The sequence below is a fragment of the Equus przewalskii genome, chromosome 15 (genome assembly GCF_037783145.1).
Source record: "Equus przewalskii isolate Varuska chromosome 15, EquPr2, whole genome shotgun sequence".
Taxonomy (NCBI): Eukaryota; Metazoa; Chordata; class Mammalia; order Perissodactyla; family Equidae; genus Equus; species Equus przewalskii.
In genome coordinates this window covers 28,034,036-28,052,209 of record NC_091845.1, presented here as the reverse complement: position 1 = coordinate 28,052,209, position 18,174 = coordinate 28,034,036, and the positions used below count along the sequence as shown (strand labels likewise).

At 40.4% G+C, this 18,174-nt stretch overlaps 1 protein-coding gene across 32 annotated transcripts in view; it reads right to left on the bottom strand.

Moving 5' to 3' along the window:
- The window catches only part of CADPS (calcium dependent secretion activator), a 437,791-nt gene that overhangs the window by 69,351 nt on the left and 350,266 nt on the right, over positions 1–18,174 (bottom strand). For 21 of the 32 annotated variants that reach the window (XM_070576926.1, XM_070576929.1, XM_070576928.1 and 18 more), the window contains 3 exons: positions 14,100–14,246; positions 10,548–10,703; positions 6,593–6,740 (listed from right to left, as the gene is read on the bottom strand). In XM_070576926.1, coding sequence (XP_070433027.1) covers positions 6,593–6,740; positions 10,548–10,703; positions 14,100–14,246 — 451 coding nt within the window. The remainder of the gene's footprint in view (positions 1–6,592; positions 6,741–10,547; positions 10,704–14,099; positions 14,247–18,174) is intronic. The other 11 variants (XM_070576936.1, XM_070576941.1, XM_070576938.1 and 8 more) reach the window with 1 other exon arrangement.

The following is an 18,174-nucleotide window of genomic DNA, read 5'->3' as shown; positions in this document are numbered from 1 at the left end:
GCTAGCTTTTCTTTGGATTGCTATAAACGATTCACATTTTATTAAATTAATTACGAGATTTAACTCACTCAGAAAAGCTAGTTGTAGGCAAAATAATACAATATAAAATATTAAATGAGGGGCTTCTAACCAAACAAAGAACATCATTGAGGATAGAAACATTCTCTTGAAAAACTTGGCTGCAACGGCAGAGTCAAGAGTAATTGTTCTCTATGTATCAAGAAAGATTTAGACTCTTGGTCTGAGGAGTTAACAATGTCATTCTTTCTTGGAAGACAAACAAGCTTTCTCTTCAGAAGCAGGGGACCTCAAACCTTTTCATTCTCTAAGGCATCCGAACTAAAGTATATGGAGACGTGGTGGTTTATGGGAAACTCTTCCCATCTTCAATTTTCTGGGCCAAACTTGGCCCTGACTTCTCTCCAGGTAGTCCCATGGGCTCTCCCTTTCACTCTAGATGAATATTATGATCTCCACCCCTGTCCACAATTCTTTTTTTCTGCTTATGAACAAAAGGGTTTTGATATGATTATTCTGCCTGTTACTTCCAAGGAAACTCGAGCATGTCAATCTCTGTTGGTCTATTTCTTCGTCTCCTCAATGGGGCTAGAATTATCCCTGTTGTGAACACAGAAATCACATTCACCTAACGAAGTATGACACGTGCATGGAAACATAGCTTAGAAACTTAGAAGCTATATGGTAGTATTACTGCTACTATTACTAATTGATTAGCATGGTGGTTACACGTGTGTGTACATTTCTCTAAACTCATCTAAAATCCATATACTTTATTGTATGTAAATTATAATCTGAATTAAATAAAACCTACTTTGGGAAAGATAGTAGGGCAGGGTAACATCTACTCTGCTTATCATGTAGGAAAGGCGTACGTATCCTATTCAAGCTCCCTTTCCTATTCAAGTAATTACAAAATGCATGAATTGCTTTTACCAGACTCTCCTGAGACTTATTTGATTAACTTGCTTTTCTGGAGCAACAGTGAGTATTCCGCCTTAACTCTGCTCTTTCTGGGGAGATACATTGTTCTATGTAGGTGCGAAGCTCCACGAAGGGGTATAAATACTACCAGGGCATCTTTTAATTACCATCCTTTCCAACTAGATTATTTTTTCACAAAATTTCTTGCAGGCAGATGTATACTGTCCAATTCCAACTGCATCTCACAATGGGTACAAAGAGGGACCTTTCCTATATTTGCATTTTCTAGTTCCCTCTGCTGGTCTTCTTGGACTGGCTTGACCTTATTAATAATAATCATAATATCCTTAAATTATATTCTGGGGCACTAGATCATGATGAGAGCAAGGGAAACACTAATCTTCAACAGTATGGAAAGTCTGGGGAGTTCACTTTTGCTTCGGATGAGCTACATTGCTGCAAATTCACAATCACTGCGTGAAAATCATTCCACTCGACTTCCTGTGCTGCACATTTTGCCTTGTCATGGAACAGATTGTGTGTATGTTGTCTTTCTGTTAAGACCATCTGACCTTGGAAATGAGATGAAAACACACTAGACCAAGTGAGAAACTATTTAACACACAATTTCCTCTCTATTGGTGCTTCGCAAATTTTAATGAAAAAAATAAATATTTAAGATGGAAAAGTATGGTTAACAAATGTTTCAACAGCTGCCTTTAGATGAGACTTTACGCCAAGGATGGAATTCAGGAAGTGATCTTAAAATTGGAGAATATTGTATCACCTGGCCAGTATCTCATCTAAAACACCTTGAAAGAGTTGGAATCCAGGTGGAAGCAGGTATTAGTAACTAGATCTGTAATATAAGCTTAATAGCCAATACTCACAAAGTGAAAACTGTATAAAAACGTTGGACATCTATCTATTTTTCTCCCAATTTCAGGATGTTTCTAGTCATCCTTGACCAATCTCTTCTTTTTTTGTGTGAGGAAGATTAGCCCTGAGCTAACATCCATGCCAATGTTCTACTTGTATGTGGGATGCCTCCACAGCCCGGCTGATGAGTGGAGTAAGTCTGCACCCAGCATCTGAACCTGTGAACCCCGGGCAACCAAAGGGGAGTGCAAGGAACTTTAACCACTTGGCCACGGGGCTTGCCCCTTGGCCAATCTCATTATAACAATTCAGTTTTACTTTGGAGTCAGTCTACAAAGTGAGAAAAGTTAGGGAGAGACTATTTGCATGAAACTTCCCATGGAAGTTCTACCCAAGGTCATAGCCATAGGGCTTCAAGGTCCCTCAGAGGAAGTGTATATTTATAGACAATGATGTCTGGCTTCATTCTGACTGTTCTCAGTCACTTGGCACTCTAAGGTCAGAAGAGGCCTCATTTCCCACAAGCTGGTCCCTTAGGTGTCTCTGATTCAATTATACTAGGGAGGAATAGCATATCAGGTCTCTCTAGCATGGCTTGGGAAACTGACAATCTTAGGATAAGAATCATAAACAAGAATACAGTGTTGGACGAGCTTTTAATAAAGATCATTTAGTTTGGGGGTGTGTGCACCAGTTAAGGAAAAAAGGGAAATGTTTACAAACCTCTGTTATTGTTTTCCTTAAAAAAAGTAATGTTGAATCATTCGTAGGGAATACATGAAGTCTTTTCTACTTTATCAAATAGAACAATGTCCAGAAAGAAGTAGGCACTACTGGTTAGCCTCAAAAATGTTACGATTTGGGCATATCCAAGACGACTTTCTAATCTTATGTCCAGAAATTAGGGAGCTTTATCCCTAATTTTGACGGGCTACATAACTCTCAAAGGTTGTGTGTTGCATGCTCTGTTTCTCATTTGACACATGATGACAGGAAGGCTATAAGAGTAAGTGACTTGCTCAAGGTCACACAGTTTGGTAGCTAAGGGGTGGGGGGTCCATAAGATATAGTTATTAAGGTACTAGAGAACTTGTTCTTCTATGTAAACAAGACTTGAAGGTTAAACCAAGGTCATTCTATTCTAGTGTAGAAGTGATTAATTGTAAAGATAGGAGAAGTGTCCACTGCGACAAAATCAACTTGTTATTTCTCATCATACGTCTCCAACTGGGGTCTATAGTTTGGCCTAACAAGGTCCACAGGTCCCCTGAAATTGTATAATAAAATTGCGTGAGAGTATTTTTCTTTCATAGGAAATGGCTCCATAAATTTCAAGAGATTTTCGTTGAGGTCTGTGACAACATCCCCCCTCTCCCATGCCCACTACTCTCCCCAAACCCCAGTTCAAACAGAAGAAAATTAGGGGTTGGCCTGGTGGCATAGTGGTTAAGTTTGCACACTCCACATCAGCAGCCTAGAGTTTGTGGGTTTGTATCCCAGGCACAGACTTGCACACTGTTCATCAAGCCACACTGTGGAAGCCTCCCATATATAAAATAGTGGAAGATTGGCACAGATGTTAGCTCAATCACAATCTTCCTTAAGCAAAAAGAGGAAGATTGGCAAGAGATGGCAGCTCAGGGCCAATTTTCCTCACAAAAAAAAAAAAAAAGGAAAGAAAAGAAAAGAAAAGAAAAAATTAAGATCAGAGTGACTTGGCTTGTTTGGAAGGATTATTTAGCCATCTGACCAGGTATGTAGGAGTTCTTTAAACATGGCCACAACTGAGTCAACCTGAAGAGGGACTGCAAAAGCCAGTGAGGGAAAAGAGAGGCTGGTTCTGATGTCACATTTCTTCCCCACCCCGGAAGGGTGTCATTCATGTGAAATTTATTTAAAATGGACATCTCAAGAAACTCCAAGGGGAAATAGATAAATCGGACTTCATAAAACTTAAGAAAACTCTTAGGCTTTAAAGGATACTATCAAGAAAGTGAAAAAGATAACCTACAGAACAAGAAAAAATAGACGCAAATCATATACATTGCAAATATATGGTTGCAAATCATGCTAATGGTCTAGAATCCAGAATATATAGAGAACTCTTACAACTGACAATAAAAAATAATAATAATAACAATAAAAAGACGATTCAATTTAAAAAATGAGCAAAGGATTTAAATAGGCATTTCTTCAAAAAGATATACAAACGGTCAACAAGCATACAAAACGTGGCCAACATCACTGCAAATCCAAACTACAATGAGACACCACTTTACACACACCAGGATGGCTATACTAAAAAAGACAGACAGTAAGAATAATCGGTTAAGTTGTGGAGAATTAAGATTTCTCATCCATTGCTGGTGGGAATGCAAAATGGTACAGCCACTTTGGAAAGCAGTTTGACAGCTCCTCAAAAAATTAAACATTGACCATGTGACCCGGCATTTCACTCCTAGGTATATATCCGAGAGAGTTGAAAATAGGTATACATGAAAACTCGTACACAAATGTTCATGGCAGCATAGCTAAAAAGTGGAAACAACTCAAATGTCCATCAACTGATGAACTGACAAGCAAAATGGTATATCCATATAACAGAGTATTCTTTAGCTATATAAATGAATGAAGTATTGATACATGCAACAACATAGATGAGTCTTGAAAACATTATGCCACATGAAAGAAGCCAGTCACAAAAGGCCGCATATTATGAGATTCTATTTTTATGAAATGCCCAGAAGTGGTAAATCCTTAGAGACAGGAAAAAGAGTGTGGTTACCTAGGGCTGGGGTCGGGGAGCGTTGGGGAATAACTACTGATGGGTCTGGGTTTACTTTCAGGGTGATGAAAATGTCCTGCAATTGACTGTGGTGATGCTTGCACAACTTTGTGAATATACTAAAAACTACTGAATTGTACACTTTAAAAGGGTGAATCTTATGGTATGTGAATTATATCTCAATTCAAAAAAAGGAAGTTCTAAAGGGAGAAGAATTCAGGAGAGAAAGGATTCTGGAAAGTTTGAACTCACAGGGATCTTAACGAACGTTAGAAATCACCAAAAACAGGGTTTTGAAAGTGGGCTCTGTGAAGCCTAAGAGATTGTTCAGAGTCCCCCAGAGAAGGGTGGGCGGCGGGTAGTGGGCAGTGAAGAAATGCAGAGGTGAAGAGGAACATGGTAGCTTGGGCTTTGGGCTCCCTCTTCCTTGACCTCTGCCCCCGACTTCATCCAAAGCAGTTCTAATTTTATTTGTTTCACATGGTGGCCTTCTAGGTAAGGAATAAGGAACCGATTCTGCAGTTAAAAACAGCCTGAGTAAAGCTAGAATAGCGCTATCATTTTACCAACGAGGAAACTGAGGTCCAAAGAGGCTGAGTGACTTGACCAGCTCCAGTTTGCGGCAAAGACAGGGCAAGAATCCGGGTCTGGACACCCAACCCAAGCCTTCCTCAGGAGGCTGTCCTTTGTGCCTGAGCCCTTCTCCTTAACCCATTTTTGCACACGGATCCTCCAGACCAGTGGTTCTCAAAGTGTGGTCTCCAGACCAGCCAGCAGCCTTAGTATCACCAGGGAATTTGTCAGAAATGCCAATTCTTGGACCACACCCCAGACCTATCAGAAACTCTTGGAGTGAGACCCAACAATCTGGGTTTTAAGAAGCTCTCTAGATGAGTCTGATGCACGCTGAAATTTGAGAACCGCGGCTCCAGATCATTCACGTGCAGCAAACGGAGCCAGGTAAGAGAACTGAGGGCCGCTTACTTTGACCCTCGTGCCTAGAATGTAACCCCTGGAGACAGGTCCCCAACAAGAAAATCAGTCAGGAGTAGAAGTAACAGGGGTGGCTGAGGAAGCTGATTTGGAGGGGAAAGAAGGTTAGAGATGATCTTGCCAGAAAGAGAATACCACCAACCCACATTTAAAAATGGAAGGCGCTGAAAGAGAAAATAAATAACGAATAAGGAGCAAATATAATTTAGTGAAAATTCTGAGCATGTAAAGCTGGTATCGAAAGATCTGATTTAGGAGCAATTGATGCCAATTGGCAACAACATGAGAGTTGCCAGAAATGTTTCTGAATTAATTCTAAATTGGTATATGAATATCTAGCTGGCTTAAGGCCATCGGAGAAAAATGATCATGATAGTCTTTAATCAAGCCCAAGTTGCTGTTTCTTTCTCCTTTACATTTTAAATACCACTTTGAAATTGGAAACTTAGCAAAGGACTAAACTTTTGGTCAGGGAAGATTCACAATCAACTCAATCTAAGGGAAATCGAAAGTGTGCGATTTCTTGGAAATTCGGAACCTGCTGGCTGCCGGGGAGTGGATAGCAGGGTGATCTAACATTCTATGTCCTGGAAGATGCTTGAGGCAAGAAAGAGAGCTCTCCTGCCATCCAGATGTTCAAAATGATAGAAGGCACTTCAAATGTGAAAATGACTTGCATTCTGGCAAACAGATCTGTTGGAGATACCAGCCTAACAAATAAGGTCATTAAATGTCATTTGATTTAAAGGAACTTTACAGCCATCCCAACTCCAGCCAAGAATGATTTCCAAGTGATTGGCATTCTCATCAGCACAGGCCTTAGAAATTTTCTTAACAAACAGATACCAATATTCATCTACGGCTTAATCTACAACGTTAGAGTCTATTTCTGAAACTAGCAGACCAGTGTAGATGGAAGAAATTTGCGAAGTTTTCTTCTACATGATCAATGGAGGGGTGAAAAAAATCTGTACTTTTTTTTTTTTTTTTTACCTCTTGGCCCATTTCCATGCTGCAAAGTTTTGTTGATTGAGCTTTGGCATCAACCATAACATTAAACATGGTGCATATTGACTGTGGGACTCGAAAATCTGTTGATCGACTGGTTTTTTGCAGCTTAACTTCAAATGCAATCCTGGTTCTATTAAAACAAAGTAGGAAAAGACCAATTCAGCATTCAGATGGCAGCAGGTGGAGAAGACATTTTCTGAGAGGTCAGTGAAAAAGAAAATTGAAGGCTGTAATCAGTTTCAATCGACAATGACTTCACATGTGTTCTTTTTAAAATGACTTTCCCAACTAAGGAAGGCCTATTCATGGAGACAGCCACGCAAACCCTTCCTTTCTCACAGTACACGAACACCTGTAGCTCGGCGTATTTCTGTCTATAGTTTATATGCTATGGAGAACCCTAATTGCAGGAGAATGAATGAATTAACAAAAACCCAATTATAGCATTATAGCATATGTAAGTTCTCTCACATCGGCAACTGCCTACCTTGAATCACTTCATTAAAAAGCCAAAAAACAAAAAAGCAGTTTCTAATCTTCAAAATCTCATGGTGGGGAAAAATCTTAAATGACATTTATTGTTTTTTTTTTTTCTTTCTGGTTTTGAGAGACTGAAGTAAAAAAAAAAAAAATCCCACAAGCTTATTATATTGCTTTAAAGACTAAAAAAATAAGATGGCTTCCTTTGGGGAGGAGAGTGACACTGGGAGGGGAACTTCCACTATGTTTGTTTGGCTTTTTTTTTTTTCAATGTCAGTGTATTATTTTGCAATAAGAATCTATTATTTTCATAATTAAAAATGTCATCCTATACTTACCAATTCAAGAATTGTGTAATGGTGGAAGCTTAATGTAACATAATTCTGATACAGGTCAAATTATGATCCCAGCAATGAGCTAACCGCTCACAGGAAAAACCTAGTCCGACAGGGCCAGCTGGTAATCCAGGTGTGAGATCTAATCCTTGATATCAGCATTGTAAAGGGGCCCAGTTATGTTTTAAAAGGTTTCAGAGAAGTGGGTCACATCATCACATGTCTTTAAAGAAAAGCACCTGGTTAGCAAGTGGTTTTATTAAAGCTTCTTTCATCCAATGCATCTTTTCAGCATTGTTCACTGTCAGGTTCTGGAGCTCATGCAGCCACCAGGAAAGCATTGCTTTAAAAGGTATTTGTAGCAGTTTTCTAACAGCGCTTAGGAGGACCACACAGCTAGTTAGCTCAGGAAAGGATGCCAGCTTGCTAACACACCCTGGGTGCATGCAGGGAAGCCAAGTATAATTTCTAAGGTTGGAAGCCCAGTTCTTAAGAAAAAAACTTAAAAAAAAAAAAACCCTTAAAACACTCCTATATATTATGTGATCATGTTAAAGATAAATGTATCTTGGCTTCTAAAGACTCGGTGCACTGAAGTAGCTTTCTAATCATGATGATCATTTTAAGCTATGCTGAAAATACATCATTTTCTGGTTTTGTGAAAAGGAAGCCTGATGGGGACTGAGTTGGACAGGGCCCTGTGCTGATCTTCTGAGGCTTGTGTGCCAGTTCCGGCCCAATTTGAGAAATGGAAATGCTAAATCGCTCGCTTACAATGAAGTAATCGTCTTCTGTTTTCACAGGAGAACTGTTCATAGCCCTTGGAGTGTGGGGCTGTGAAAAGAGGAAGCTGAATGCAAAATTAATGTGACTGAGAGGGCTCTGTGGGACCAAAAAGCCAGGAATGGAGAGGTCACTTAATCCAACTGACTCCCCTTGAGGGCAGAGTTAGGGTGCCTGAATTTGCGTGGAGCACAGTGCCTGACATAGACTAGACTAGAGGCTTTGTTAAGTCTGTCAAATGAATGATTTAAATTTCTTCAAAACGTAGAAATGAGGAGTGCCTGATTGACTTTCTGGCGTTGCATATTTACATCTGTGAAATAATGTCCTTACTACTTTCTCCTTCTAGAACAAGGGCTATTTATTCTGTCCCAAAGAGGAAAGTAATGGTTCTAGCCTCTGCTAATGTAGACTCTAGGTCTTAAAACATCCAAGGATTTCTTCATGTTTTACCCTCTGAATCTAGAGGTCTGGGGATGAGCACATGTCGTGTCTGGGGCCTTAACTGAAAGGCTGTCAGGAGATTTAAACGTCCAGGACCAGCTGCACATGTGCAGTTGGCCAACTTCTGTTAATAAATGGTTACTTAACAGCTACTATGTGCCAAGCATGATGCTGGGACCTGGGGAGGACAACAAGCTCAAAATGAACAAGATACACTCCCTGTCTCTGAGAGGCTCACACTCTTTGACGTGGCTGACCCATAAAGATATGTGGTAAGAGGTAAATAGTCATTGTCTACCTTTCACATTATATGTCTTCCCTTTTCCTCCCAGCTTCTCCGTATCTCTTACTCCCTACTCAGAAGACTGGCTTCTCAGAGAAGGGCATATGTGTCTTTCTGTATAATTGTGTACACAGACCAGAAGCCAGTAAGTGTTAATTTGAATGCATTGCAGCCCTTAGTACAGATCAGGGAAGAACTTTTCACCATAGGGGAAATGCCCTGCAAGAAATTTTTGGTGGAATGGTTTGGCCATAGGAAAAGAGTTGCTTTTCCTAAAACTGATATAGACCATGTAGGAAATGGTGGAATTCAAAATCCTAAGGAAACATTTTCACCTTGGGTTTGAGAAATACACCGCCTTTTGTTCTAAGAGTGGGAAGAAAAGAGCAAAACACAAAATCTGGATCACCAGGACTTCAAGCTTCCAGAAGTGCTGTTGAACACCTGCGCAGATGCTCCACGACACCCAGCTCCCTTCCCAATTCCTGTTGAGACGCTCACCTCCTTGGGGCTGTGTTGTTTTTTTGCCCTTTTGGCTTCCAGTTTTGATGCTATTATTTCTCTTTTCCTCTTCCAAGATATAAAATAATGAGTTCAGATCACTCCAAGCCAGACCCAGCCCCCATCACCCACAACTGATCCATCAACTAAACTGCAAAACATCTGGCGATCTGGAGTGGCCCGAGCTGCTTGTGGTCTTTTTTATCTTTTTTTGAGTGAGGAAAAATAATGGAACAGTTATGAGCTGGAAAAGGAACTTGGATGTGTGTCTCGGGATACACAGGCTGATGATAATGATGTCAAATCAGAGGAATTTCATTTCTGTATCTGATATGCAGATATAGATACGCCACGAGGGAAGGGATGCAGTCTCTCATTCTTCATGGTATGCGAGAACTTAGCACTGTGCCTGGCATACAGGAGGAGCTCACACAATTTTTGTTGAATGGATGCATATTGTTCTCATTTTCTTCTCTTCACCTACTCAAAACAGTCTACTTGGGAACTTCAAGCGCAGCATTCACACCTCAATCTTATACGCCACAGTGACAAAACAAGCAAGTCATAGGAAATCAAAATGTATATTTAATGTTTCATGCCCCCTTGTTGACATCTAGTTACATTTTGGGCAAGACAAGTAATTCTTGGCACGTCATACGTGCTCAGTTCATACGTGCAGAATGAACGATGCTGCTGAGGTTCTGCCTACATTGTTGGAAAGTTATTAGATTCCTGCTACCTGCACCAGATACGCCTAGAATTATATGTGTTTCTCTTTTTTCCTTCAGCTATCCACCCATGCATTCACTCGTACATTTAACAAATATTTATTAAGTAAATATTTGTGCCAGATACTGCTAGATATTGGAGATACAGAGACAAGAAGGAACACAGACCCTTTCCTCATGGAGCTAAATGAAAAAAAACTGGCAGCCTTATTGTGCTGGGTTTGGGACAGATGTGGGGCAGGTGAACAGAAGCTAGACTTGGGTGGCCATACCTGCTCCAAAAGAATCCAAATTACGGCCAATTGAAAGAGTGGCCATCTACCCTCCCGTGAGTCACGCACAGCGGGAAGGCATGCAGAGCCTGTCCAGCCACTTATGCTTACCTTTTGACACAAGATTCAATCATGTCACTTGCCATCAGCTTCAGCCGTTGTTCCAGGTGCTTTCCAAACTCTTCTTCAGGCCAGTGCAAGTCCCGAATGAAGGTCTGAAGGGCATCGAGTTTCCAGAACAAATCTTCTGAAGTGCCTGATCCATTACTGGCAGGATAAAAATGAGAAAACAAGAGTCACCCACTGGCCTCGGGTTCTGAAAAAGCTGACACAAAGACATCTGGGCACTTGAAGGCTTAAGGCAAACAGTGGCTTCAACATACAAAACGACGCGTGTTGGCGGTGGAGGTGGGGGCAGTCTCCACCGGCAGATTTTGAGTTTTACCATACATGAGCTAGTCGGCTTTGTTCAGCCAATTATTCCAGATCAGGGAGAAGTCTGAGGAAGGTATTGCCCCATAATGACCAGGAGAACGATGTATGGTAAAAATCAGCCTTCGTTTAATAACCACATTAACACATGTGATGATTCAGATGAAGGCCACGAACCAGAAGGAGAAGTAAGTCTCAACGGATAATAACTACATGGCAACATGCAGTTATTAAACTTCAGGGTTTCATGCATTTCCCCAGCGCCCCTACAGAGGGGAGGCCTCTTGGAGATTGCACAAGACTTTCAGTTTTAAAAGGACAGTGCTAACAAAGTGGTGAGCGAGGACCTGCTTTCTCTCTTGAAGAGCTGGAAAGAAATTGGGGTGACTCAAATCGAGACGAGTACACCTGGATACCTTGAATCCAAGATTCTTGTTCAGTTTGGTTATTATTCCAATTTTTATAGACCAGCCCGTTGCATAGGCAGCCCCAGGAGGAGGTGAGGTGTGGGGGGGGGCGGTGAGTGGACAAGGGATATTTGGAAAGCTTTAGGGCTCAAAACCTGAGCTCTTTTACCATTGCACCATCTTACCCAGTCCTCTGTACAGATGGAGAAATTGATCTTGATTCCTTTCTGTACAATGACATCTAAGCAACTTTTACCTGGGGCATCCTCGAAAGCCTGTGTATGGGAAATGCTCCATCTCTCACCCTCTTGCCCTTCTCTGGCTGGCTTTCTCTTTTGTAACAATCCCATTTGGAGCTCTGAGGAGTGGCCACCCTCCACCCCCTTCCTCGCATACCACTAATGCTAACACGGTAATTTATAAAATGTCCAACACACCATGCATTACCACTTGTTCTGACATCGTCTATAGAAACAGATGAGAGTGGGTGTTTCTATTGTGACAGATGCCAGCTGCATTGAATTAATGCTTCAGAGGGAAATATAGCTAGTGCATAAATGCGTACACAGCTACTGCGGGGTGGGGAGGGGGCGAACTCCCAACATGCCGAGGGGGAGCCTACAGCCTGGACCAACAGGATAATGTTCTCAAGGACAGACCAGTCTGAGGTCAGTACGTAGATGTATCTGACACGAAGGAGCAGGTAACATGGAAACACGTCCTTAAAATGAAAGGTGGCAAAGGAGGAAACTGGAATTATGAAAAGATATAGAATCAGGCATTTCCTGGTGGGTGATTGAAAATCTACGCCTTCTTTTCAGATACTGCTATAAGCATTGTTCAAAAGTGGGAGAATGCATCGTTTCTCCATGAAAGTTTAGCCTTCCGCCTGCCCCATCCTATGCTTGGGAAAAAGAAACCCCAACTTTGTCTAGTCTAAACCCCGTTTTGGAACTGCATGGTTGTATGTTTTAAATCATTAAGTACATATGAATGCAATAATTGGTATTTATTACAACAACATTTTGACACCCATCTGGTTTCAGAGTTTCAAAAAAATTCTTCTAGGGTTTTTTTTTTTTCTTTGAAGAGCTTATTATTAAGTTTTGACATGAGGAAAAGAATATTTTCTTTTTATTTTTAAGATAAACTGTTAATGTTAAGGCAATAGCACCAAGATTATTTTGATTGCTGAGCAGTTACCAAAATGTGTTCCCACTCCTGCCTTAATTAATTGAACGGAGACCATTATCGGCTTCATTGCAATGTCTTGATTCATATCTTTTCAAAAACAATGTCACAGAGCATGCACAGGAGAAGGTAAGAGAAGCTTTCAGATATTTATTTTTAAATTTTTAACAGATACTACCTAATCTAACTTTTAATACAGTCATCTTAGCATGAATATGATCATTTTTTTTAGAAGGTTTTTTTCCAGATACAAATTTTTGGAGGTTTTCATTCGTCTTTAAAAGAAAATCAGACACGTTGACGATGTGATTTCATCAGGAGCTTGTAAACGAATATAGGCTTTTAAAAATCTCAGGCAGCTTTGGAGGAGCCAAGTAGAGCAGTCATTTAAATGTCCTGTTCTCTACCTGGATTACTGTAAAAATAAAAATGTTGAGGGCCATATTGATGAATGCGATTTCGAGATTTCAAAACATCACTGCCAGTTTCAGATCATTTTTTATTCCTTTGATAATAACACTTCCCTTTGAAAACGTGCCAATTTATTCTTTCAAGTAAAAGCTTATCTGGCCTATAATTAGCTGCGGTCTAAGAAAAGGATCAAAGGAGGGTTTAGAACCGCTAACCCTTATTTCACTTATTAAATCATGCACGTGGTTCTAATTCACTTTCCCTGAGGTAGGATTTCGGGGTGGAATCTTAGCTGGATCTTCTTGCTAAGGAAAAAAGGAGAGAGATTCTTTTCTAAGCTCGAAGGAATGGCTACTCAACCTCCACGCCCCTAAACTGCTGGCTTATTTAAAGGGGTGGCCCAGCCTCAAAGAACACTCAAAACTATGCCTTCCTGGCATTTGCATGGATGAATGTAAAGGATGACCCTACACTCAGACTACAGATGATACAGCTACCAAATAAATTTAATTATTTGTGACTTGAATCTTGCATTCTCAAATTTAGATTCGAGATCCTTGCTACCTAGATCCCCATGCTCCATATGCATTATAACCTTGGAAAGTGTCTTTACATACCATTTACATTGCTAAAGCTTGATCCATTCAGAAATTTTCACTTAGCCCTGAACATACTGCTACTATATTCTGCCATTTGCTGACACCAGAAATATGCTTTATGGTTTAAACAGTCTCTAGACATTTTTTTTATTTAAAAACAAAACAAAACAAAACCCAGCTTCTGGGTAGGTGTACTTCCCTCTTAGATTTGGATCAGGCCAGAGATAACTGGCCAGTCCATCAAAGAGGTTTCTTGGACTGTTTTTGGATGAATAACTCCTAAAGTCATATTACCTGCATTGAGGAAAAAAAAAAAACACCAAAAAAAAAAACCCCCCAAAACAGAACATGGGCAGAATTCTCTTGCGAAAGAATTGAGGAAGTGAAACAGTCCTCAAGCGCTCAGTGGGCGTAAGACAAATTGTTAGTGCTGTATATATAGCAAACGTTGTACAAACACGCTGCATGCCAGAAATAAACAATATTGTCTCTGTATGATCAGCAAAATATGTCTAATTATCCATCTCCATCTCTGTTATATAGGATGTATAGAAATAAACAATACATATCCATGCCAAGATCACTTAAATTTAAATTAGATCTAATGTGAACTGAATACACACTCAGCATCATATATAGCAGCCATCCATGACGGTGCCGAAAAAGTAGGCATTTGTGGGATGCCTAGAGGGATGTTAACTGGTAGATTTGGTACTTTGGGAAGGTTCACATTGGGTAGGTTCACATTGGGTAGGTTACTGGTTAAACTCCTGTGGAAGAAACAGACAGAAAGAAAAAATACCATCACAGTGACAATGCAGATGTGGCAGAAGCACATGACCGTTGTAAATAAATTGGCTAAATCCACAGCAAGACAACAGCAAAAACTCAAGCAACACACTTCAGAAAGCAGCTTACGGATGGGGAGCTGTGATGTGGCTCAGTATTCAGAGAGAAATGATAAAAGTTAACGGAAAAAAATTAACCAGAGTGACTTAAAAGTGTGGACCCTCATGGACACCTACACATAATGATCACATTATTTAAATGCATTTGGGAGGGGCCTTCCGTTTCCAAATCCACTGCATGAGAGTCTAGAACTTGTCTCATACTAACAACTTGAAGTTCATGGAACTCTTGGCATTGCTGTGGCCAGGGCCGTTGCGAAGTAGCTGGGATTGATAGCAACAGCGGAGCACTTCAATTTTCTTACTTTTACTTATAAATTATTTCTGACAGAGGCACATTTCTTAAGTCAGAAAGTGGATACAAGATGGAACACGAAATTCACCCACTTGAATGCCCACATAATAGTATAGAAACGGAATTCTTCCCAACTGCTACTTCTGGAGACAGGTGTGTGCGCGATGCAGTGTCAGAGTTGATGGCGAAGATGAAGGAATTGTATCAAGAAGAATGGTCATAGCTTTGAATAACTTCTAGAACACCTAAAGAAAACGGAAACTTCCCCTCCCAAACTAAGTCCAGTTAAAATGGAGAGATGTCTACACACACACAAAAGAAAACAAAAGAATCCTAAATTCAGCTCTTCTAGTAAATTCTTCAACCACAATTGGGTTTAAAGTGTGGCCTCGTGTTACAGTAATTACCATTGATAGTGAGACAGAGACGGGAAGAAAGGATGACAGGGGCTTCTGGGGTGGTTGGGGATGTTATGTTTCTTGATCTTTGTGATTGTTACATGAGTGTGTTCCGTTTGCGAAAATTAATCAAGCTGTGTGCTTTTCTGTAAAAAGTTAAAATTTAAGTTAAAAATTCATAAGTAGTTAAATTTGACCTTGTATCAGCTTTTTGTTTTTGAACAAAGACTGATCACCTGACGTGATGAAAGAGAGATGAATGGCTTCCTGAGTAAAGAGAGAAAATAAAACAAAACAAAAACCCCACCTCAAATCAACCATATCTCTTTGGAGGGACTGTGTCATATACTGCTCCACAAGCTGGCACCGTTTGTCTCTGTAGTGGCATTTGAAGGGTGTTCCATCCAGCCAAAGTCACTGGCACAGTAGAGCCCAGCCTAACTCTGCATCTGAGAGGAGCCTTCCTGTTTAAGTGGAGTTGACAGCACTTTGGCAAAGGAGTTGAGGTTTTCTTTTTGGATCTTGCAGGAGAAGAGCAAGTTTTGCCAAAGCAGCTCTGCCCCGGGCAAGCTGTGTTTGACTAACAGAACTCTTGCAAGGGCTGGAGCTGCCTCTGGGCTCGCTTAGTGGGGACAGGGTCCCTGAGAAGTCAGAAATTCTGGACTGTGTAGACAGTCTGGACACCTGTCTCCCTAGAAAACAAGTTACCCTTTCACGATGGCAATATAGCCCCGGCTCGTTCATGGAAAAACCTAGAATGCAAAATTGCCAACCTGGCATTCTCTTCCTTAAGGGAAACAGGTGTCTCACAGGTTTCTCCTTTATACTTCACATTTTGGGAAAGCCAATTATACTTCTGACCTTGGGAATAAACGGTGCCCTTGTGAGAACGGTCAAGAGAAGATTAGCTAAATATGACTATTAAGTAGAAAGGAAAATGGAACTTTTCCTTCCATGTTTCTCTGTTTGCTGGGGAATTTGCCTTTGAATTCAGTCCCTGGTGGTTCTCAGCCTTAAACATTGCCATGTAACAAAACCGTTGGCGATTTCCACTGAGACATGTGTAAGCCTATATAAGCAAATGTGATCATTAAATGATACACACACTGAATAATGATCAAGGCATTAGGAGATCTTTAGAGATGGCAGCCTAGAAAGTTAAAATGTCAATTCTGAGCAAATTAAAAGTAGCTCGCAGTGAATAACATACAAATGTATGCAAAAACAGCTTAAACATATTAGTGGATGATGGGTACACAAATTAGAAACGAGCTTCGTTTTGCACACGAAAATTAAAAAAATACTTATATTAATCAAAACATATTGTACTTGTAAAATATGACATTTTGGCTGGACTAGGGCACTGGACTCATATAGAAACATTTCCTTCACGTGACATATTATCTACTTTTAAAAGGCTGAAGCATGCTTGATATTCTGCTTTTAGCAAAATAATATAGTGTATTACTAATGCTACTAATATTTCATTTGGATATTATATAACTTATATTAATAATCAAAGAGGCAATTCCAAGCATTATATTTCACTTCTACACATGTGAAAAGGGGGAATTTTCTAGTAGCACTCAGGTCAGATCTCACTCCTGGAGTGGCTGATGGATAAAATGAGGGCCCTTTAACAACTACCTAAAAACAAGTCCCTCATGCTTCTCTGTAAGAATCATAATTGGATATCACTGGATAGTATAAGCAGTGTCAATTGCAATCCTAACAACTGATATATGTTAAAAATCAGACATTCATTTTGGGGACTCTGCTGAAAAAGGATAGCTCCCATTCAAGTCAAAGGGCCCATCTCTGGAGCACTGGATTAAAAAATTCTCAGCTGCTCAGTCTCACATGGATGAATGTTACAAATGTGTGTGTGCCTCATCTAGAAATTTCTACTGATGGAAATAACTAGAGGCAGAGTCATTTCTTACTTCTAGAATTAATTCTAAGGAAGACTGTGCCTCCATGCAGAGAGGATATGGTTGGGTCTTCTCTCAAAAACCTCTGCTTTAGATTTCTGAATGGGATTAGATTTAAGACACCAAATGCCTTCTACTATATGAGCCATTTGCTGCATAAATATACGTAGCACATCTTAGCTTCTCTTGGTGCTCTGGGCACTACAGCCTCTCTCGGGGCTTATTCTTAGGGCTGATTACTACTTTGGGGCATAGGTACTCTTTGCTGTCTTCCTCGAGTTTAGAGCAGTGTTTCTCAATCTTTTATTCATTATCACCACCAGACTCCCCCACCCCTACCCCAACTGCCTTCCCCATGAAAATTTCATACCACCAACATACTGTATATCTGTTTGTGTACCGCAGAGAGATCTGGCTTTATACACATACATAACAAGACTAAGATTTTTTGTTTTGGGCCTTCTCCGCTCCCAAGAACCAATTTTCACTTTGGGCTTTGGCATCTGTAAGGCCCCTTTTAGAATGCACGGCCTAGAGAATAAAGTTCCAAACTTCTTGGGACTTTAGAACCTTCCAATCATCTCTCCAACCTCATGGCTTGCCTCCTTTATAATCTGTGCCGGCCCAAACCAAGTGTTCACTGTTTCTATGGCATATCTTACTTGCTCCCATATTTCTATTTTTGCTCACGCTTTTTCCCAAGCACCCATATCCCTTTTGAAATCTTACTCTCCAATCTTATTTCCTTCATGACTCCTCTGTGGAAGTTCATCGTCTTCTACTCTATGCTCTCATAACTCGTCCTTAGGTTATTTGTACATTTGTACATTGGCAAATATTTAAAGTCATTTTTCTTGTGTGTATGTTTCTCAGACCCAACTAGATAGAAACCCCGATCAGGGGAAGGTATCTTTTTCTCTTTCCCCTCCCCATAGCTTTCCTATTATATCCTTCCCATGTTCAGCCTGTATGGCTTCCTTAATAAATGTCACTTACTTAACACACATTTAGTGAGCACCTATTATGTCCAAGGCCCTGTTCTAGGTGCCAGGGAGGCAGTGGTGATCAAATGTGGATATGAGGTGAATATGGAAAATCACATTTTCTTGAATGTTAGTGTGGGAAAAGTCTTGGGTAGTCAAAGTCCTTCTTTTACAAAGGAGGAT